Below are 6,123 nucleotides of genomic sequence, written 5' to 3'. Positions count from 1 at the left end.
TTTATCTTAAAGAAGGATTTTTCTTGTTCTTCTTTTCTGTTATAAATCTTTTAATTGTTGGCTAAACTGTAACAAAAAAGATAAGAGGTATCTCTGGAGAGGGAAGTCTGACCTAAGCATGAGGAATGTTGATTTATGTTGACAAAACATATTATTCTGTCATAATAGCATCATGCAAAAAATCCATTACGGGTTTAAAATTCATATTTTCAAATTAGTTAGACAGAAAATCTGAAAAAAAAAAAAAAAAAAATGGAGAATAGATTAAAAAACTTTCATACAAATGTTTGACCAAACAACATTTGTCCTTAAGACAGTTGACAAAATAAATAATCAAATGTTTATTTTCAATATAAACGTCACTAGAGTTTAAGCGTGGCAGTTAATGATTTTAGCACATTGCAGGGTATATAAAAAAATACATCTAGTTCATTTATCAAAAACAACACTGATTAATTTACTTTTTGATTGATATAAAATGTACCCATAATTATAGAATGAGCTACTAAATAACAAAATAAACAAACAAAAAACAAATGATTAAAAAGTGTTTTGTTGATTTTGTAATTATTTTCAGCAATAAAAACAAAACTGGGATTGTGTTTAAATAATAATAATTATAACAATAATAATAATAAAAATAAAACACACAGAGTGATCAAATAATTTTATGAGACAAATTAATAATTTTATAATTCTGTGCAGTTCTGATGTCATTTTGTGAAAATTTTCAAAAACACAAATAATAATAATAATAATAATAATTATTATTATTATTATTATTCATTACTCATTTAATGGCGATGCAGTTTTGTATTTGGCTTCACACTTTTTTACCGGTACAGGAAGACTTTTATGTCCCACAACTCATTCGAACTTCCTCTTCCGGTTGTCTCGCGCTACGTGTAGCAGGTATCAATCTATCTTCTTCGTTTTTTGTATTAGAATCTAATGTAATCTTTTATCTGTATTAAATATGTAAACATGTTTTTAGCGTGTTTTAATTCTGTAATATCATCCGGACACGACTGTAAATAAATTGAGGCAGCTTTATTCCGCGTTTTTGTTTAAAGTTGGAGGTTTAGCGGGTTGCATTCTGTCGCTGCGATTTACTGTTTAAAACCGACAGAAGCGTCCAGGTTGTACTGTATAACTCCTCCGCAATGAATATAACAAAAACATTATCCTAGGTTGCCTATGTTGTATTGTAGTCAGTTATATGTGTGTGTAGGAAACATGCTAATTGTTGTCGTAATGCAACACTTGAATAATTAATAATAAATAAATAAATAATTGAATGAGCTGGAAGGTTCTGCTTCTGAATAAATTAAAAAAAAAGGTATACGTGTTTTTAACTGTAATTTCATTTGTGTTTACAGAGAGCGTTATTAAAGATGGCAAAGTCTAAGAACCACACCACACACAACCAGTGTAAGTATCTCTCCCACATGCACACACCGCTTTAAAAAAAAATGGAAATAATATGAATTTTGTGGTATTTCCTCTGTTCAGCCCGCAAGTATCACAGAAACGGGATTAAGAAGCCTCGCACTAATCGCTATGAGTCTCTGACTGGGGTGAGTGAGTGTTCTGTCTTTTATTAAAACTAAGATTCTGTGCTCAAACATGATAGAACAGTGTGAAGTTAAAATACACTTGCAGCTGTGTGCCCTCACCACATACCTGATCTAAACAGCCTCCTTTACCTGACACTGGGTTAATCCGACTCTATGATAACAATCATGCTCTCCTATCAGGCCCACAGACCATGTGTGAAGTATTTTATACACTTTACTGGAGATATGCTTCAGAATCTCATTTCTTCAGTTTTCTTTTTATTGGGCAGAAAAGTGAAAAATAAAAAGAAAACTGAAGAAATGAGATTCTAACCACAAGAGACATGACCATGATTTATTCTTGACTGACTGAAAAACAAGTTAACTCTCCATGTTCCAAAATCTCCATGTTCAAAAGTTTGTGCCCCTGGTATGGATGTGTCAAACACTAATCCACATGTTTTCTACATGGGGAGGGTTTTAAACAATCCTCGTGTGCCCTCATCCTTGGTGATTTAATGGAAGTGTTGAGCATTTTGAGATACAGCGCCGTTATATATATATATTTCTCAGCCAAAGCACATAGCTATAGCTCTACACCACCACGTGCTTTGGCTGAGAAATATATATATATAACGGCGCTGTATCTCAAAATGCTCAACACTTCCATTAAATCACCAAGGATGAGGGCACACGAGGATTGTTTAAAACCCTCCCCATGTAGAAAACATGTGGATTAGTGTTTGACACATCCATACCAGGGGCACAAACTTTTGAACATGGAGATTTTGGAACATGGAGAGTTAACTTGTTTTTCAGTCAGTCAAGAATAAATCATGGTCATGTCTCTTGTTAAAGGTGTGTGTATGGTCACATGTGATGTCAGTCATCCCTTCTTGTGAAAGGAGGCAGGCTTAGCCAGTCTTCCCTCCTAAATGGGGGAAAAAACGTTTACTTTGAGCTACGAGTCGGAGATTAGATGCATCAGTGTTTTGTTTTTGTGGAAAATAAAATGTTTCTCATAGTGCATTACAGTTAACTTTTTTTTCCTAAGCAAATCAAAACTGGTATTTAAATAAGGATTATATTCAAGTTAACAAATTACCTTATGTTGACGCGCAAGCAGATATGTGTGGAGGTTGACTTTTGTTCTCTGCAACCTCTCGTCTCTCATGGTAAACCATGGTGTCCTGGAGTGAAGCCCAAACACCTAAATGTAGTTTAACGATGTTGCAGTGTGCACTTTTGAAAAAAAAAGGTGAGTCTAACCTGACACTTTTATGTCTCCGTCTCTCTGCAGGTGGACCCTAAGTTTCTGAGAAACATGCGCTTTGCCAAGAAACACAACAAGAAAGGGTTGAAGAAGCTCGCCAAACAGCAGGCAGCCAAATAAACAGATTCTGAACAATTTGTCTGTACAGATATTGTTTATACCATCCACAATAAAACTCTAGAAAATGGAGGATGAACCTTGTTTAGTCTTTCTCTCACGCGCATAGAGACATCAATGTGTAGATGCAAAAATTCGCTGCTGGATCCATTACACTGACCCTCATATTCCACATATTAATACTGTAGTGTTTAAACACACTTTAAACAGTACACACCTTAGTGATGCTGTGTTATGGTGTATAAAGATGGATTTTGTTTAGAGTTTTATTTTAAAGTAAAAGGTGTGTGTTCTGACCTGAAGCTCAGGAAAGGCTACAGTAATGAGAATGTATTGGAAAATTTTCACAGTGTAAAACATTTTCTGTAAATTTTAGCCACATTATGACGTTATACAGAGACGTCTCTACATGTATTAGCTGGAGAAAGTAAGTTAAACTAAAGGTAAATAAATATAAACATAGTTTGAAAAATAGGGGATTAGATCAAAACATACTGAATCTTAAAGTTGTTTTTTTTTTTATATATTTGCATTTTCCATGAAAAATTTTTAGCTTTTTTGCTTGCACTTGGTGTATCGTTTAAAAAAAAAAAAAAAAAGGTTCTGATTTGATTTTGTTTTTTGTAAATGTAGTGTTCCCTGTGTGGCCTCTTTTGAGGTCTTGGAGATACAGTTCTAATTGCAGGCTTATGTTTTAGTGGGCTGTAACCCAAATCACATTACTGCATTTCACTTACTTCAGTCATGGAGTTACATGCAGCAGTGTGGAGGTTTAGTTACATTGCTACACATTCATCTCCTTAAGTGAGAGTCAGAAGGATAAGCGCAGATGTTCAGCATATTGTTATTAGATAAGATGTCTCAAGTCGAAAACCCGTCTCCAGTATGGGTGCTTTGTCAGAGATACAGCTGGAACTTGGAGTTTTCACACATGTGAGGGAATGAGTATACAACTAAACAGATAAAAAGCACAAGATGTTCTTAATATAGACTGTAACGGCCAGTTGTGTGCTGTGGTGTAAAAGGAATAAAACAAATGCAGTTAGAGTAAGTAAGTACACTGCACATCACAACCATGGAGTGCATTATTTTTTTTAACTTTATAGGTTTAAAAGTTATGATTTATAGCATTTTCAGTGTGTGTTCACTCTACAAACTCCATAAAAGTCTACAGAGTGATTTGTGCACTGATATCAGGGCCATTGTTGAAGTGGTAAATTATCATTTGAAAAGTAAAGCATAAGGCCACCTGTTCATTAATTCCCAAAGTTTTTGTGCTTTAAAAATAATGATAAGAGTAGGGGCGCCTTTACTGATGATAATAATCAGTCTGAAAAACAGTCATTGTTTCTGTCTCCATCCTTCATAAGTTCCTCCACATCATCTTTAGTGATCGACTCTCCTGTAGCTTTCAGCATCTTCCGCAGTCTCTCCATATCAATATACCCATCTCCGTTTCTATACACACACACTTCTGATCAGTTACAGCATCATGATGATTAACCTTATTCTTCTGTGTATTTCGGCTGTTCCCTATCACGGGTCACCACAGCAAATCATCTGCCTCCATCTAACCCTATCATCTGCAATCGTTTTCTCTCCACACCAAATAACTTCATGAGAAGTCTCACTGCATCGTTAATAGCAGCAAAAAAAAGTTTTACATTTTTAGAAATAAAACCGCTTGCAAAAAAAAAAAAATGTAATAAAATTTTTTTATGTTTTTTTTATTATTATTTGTTAAAAATTCCAGGTCAGGGATATCTATATTAATAGGTACTGCAATTTATCTTCTCTATTTGACAATTAATTGTTAAATTTAAAGGTTAATTGAAAAAATACATTTGTTTACACTGATAATGTTTTATATAATTAAGGGGACATTCACATTTATAATAGATGTTCTAAAAATGTAGTCATATATAAAAATAAATTTTATAAAAATTACCTAAAAGATATAATCTAATATAAACATACATTCATTTGCATAATTAATAAACTCATAAACCTAGTCTTTGAATAGTTTAAAGTCTTTATTTTAAGTATGTTTTATTATTGTTATATCACAATGTTATAATAAACATATTTTTTCTTTAAAAAAATTAACAGCAATCAACATTTTTACTAATATTTACATTTGTATTGGCAAAGCTCAGAAATACGTCAGAAGAAAATGACAAAATGCTACTGAACCCACAACCCTGAGACTAAGAGTCACTGACAAGCCAAATAAGTACAGAAATGAAGATGTGGATTTGGATGAACAGAGGTTTTACGATATTCGTCGACTTCGTCGATCATCCCCTGAAGCTCCTCAAGCGTGGGGTTTTGTCCCAGCATCCTCATCACCTTCCCCAGCTTCTTAGTGCTGATACAGCCGTCTTCTGCATCCAGAACAAACACCTCAAATGCCGCCTTAAACTCTGCAAAACACATCCACCACCTCCAATGGTGACCTTTTCTTTAGTACTTTTAATCAGGTTCGTTAAATTTTTGGTGGTCTGTTAAATTTGGTGGTCATGTTACATTTCTTGGAGAACAGAGGTCTCCTAAAATCCATTTATAAATATATCTGCAAAAATGCCAATACTGACAGGCATTTAAGTATCTAATGATAAATAAATGTAAATTTGGAAATTTGCTGTGAATACCCTGCAACCTTATATTTAAGGTTACATTACATTATTGTGTTTATTTATTTTATTATAACAGTAAAGTGGCAGTGTGAGATCAGTAGAGATCAGTAGCGCAGACTCTGGGAGGCAAAAATAACCAGAGTTATTAAGTGTGATTTGTAACACTTTCATTTTAATTATAGGGTTTAATTTGGCGAATGATGGACAAACCGAGGCACATGTTCAGGTTCTCGAGGTCGAACCTCACTCAGTTTAAAGCTGAACAACTGTGATAAACTATTTCTATTACTATTTTCCTTACATAATTATAAATATAAATGTTAATTGTACTGAATTAATGTTAATAATTGAAGTTTGTGTCCCATAAAAGTAGTGTAATAACTGAATAACAGTTAGTAAAATGTACATTTTAACATTAGTCTAAGAATTTATTTTACATCCCAAAGCAAAATTCTGCATTTCTCCTGATTGCTCAGAAGATGTTGATGCAGCTCGACTTCAGGGGAGTAACAGTAACTCAGCTTTATTATTATTATTAGCT

The 6,123-nt window shown here is 33.6% G+C and overlaps 2 protein-coding genes across 2 annotated transcripts; one reads left to right on the top strand and one right to left on the bottom strand.

Moving 5' to 3' along the window:
• Positions 1–839: 839 nt before the first annotated feature.
• rpl29 (ribosomal protein L29) lies at positions 840–3,018 on the top strand. Its single transcript, XM_053484234.1, has 4 exons — positions 840–912; positions 1,380–1,431; positions 1,513–1,577; positions 2,857–3,018. Exons 2-4 carry the CDS (start codon positions 1,395–1,397, stop codon positions 2,947–2,949), a joined length of 195 nt encoding a protein of 64 aa, XP_053340209.1. The 5' UTR covers positions 840–912; positions 1,380–1,394; the 3' UTR covers positions 2,950–3,018.
• Positions 3,019–4,271: 1,253 nt separating this feature from the next.
• LOC128511722 (troponin C, slow skeletal and cardiac muscles-like) lies at positions 4,272–5,382 on the bottom strand. The gene is made up of 2 exons (XM_053484701.1): positions 5,223–5,382; positions 4,272–4,420 (listed from the first exon to the last, which is right to left on the bottom strand). The coding sequence occupies exons 1-2, from the start codon at positions 5,380–5,382 to the stop codon at positions 4,272–4,274; spliced, it is 309 nt and encodes a 102-aa protein (XP_053340676.1).
• Between the last annotated feature and the right edge of the window lie 741 nt (positions 5,383–6,123).

The sequence above is a fragment of the Clarias gariepinus genome, chromosome 23 (genome assembly GCF_024256425.1).
Source record: "Clarias gariepinus isolate MV-2021 ecotype Netherlands chromosome 23, CGAR_prim_01v2, whole genome shotgun sequence".
Classification (NCBI taxonomy): domain Eukaryota; kingdom Metazoa; phylum Chordata; class Actinopteri; order Siluriformes; family Clariidae; genus Clarias; species Clarias gariepinus.
The sequence above is the reverse complement of the archived record's forward strand: the minus strand, read 5'-3'. Positions and strand labels throughout refer to the sequence as shown.

What these genes read in the sequence shown, in the direction of transcription:
- LOC128511722 (XM_053484701.1), bottom strand. Translation starts at nt 5,382, where the DNA reads ATGTGTTTTGCAGAGTTTAAGGCGGCATTTGAGGTGTTTGTTCTGGAT. An exon ending in CGACGAAGTCGACGAATATC is followed by an intron (nt 4,421 to 5,222) that starts GTAAAACCTCTG and finishes GTAACTGATCAG; the next exon opens with AAGTGTGTGTGTATAGAAAC.
- rpl29 (XM_053484234.1), top strand. Translation starts at nt 1,395, where the DNA reads ATGGCAAAGTCTAAGAACCACACCACACACAACCAGT. An exon ending in CCACACCACACACAACCAGT is followed by an intron (nt 1,432 to 1,512) that starts GTAAGTATCTCT and finishes TCCTCTGTTCAG; the next exon opens with CCCGCAAGTATCACAGAAAC. An exon ending in GCTATGAGTCTCTGACTGGG is followed by an intron (nt 1,578 to 2,856) that starts GTGAGTGAGTGT and finishes GTCTCTCTGCAG; the next exon opens with GTGGACCCTAAGTTTCTGAG.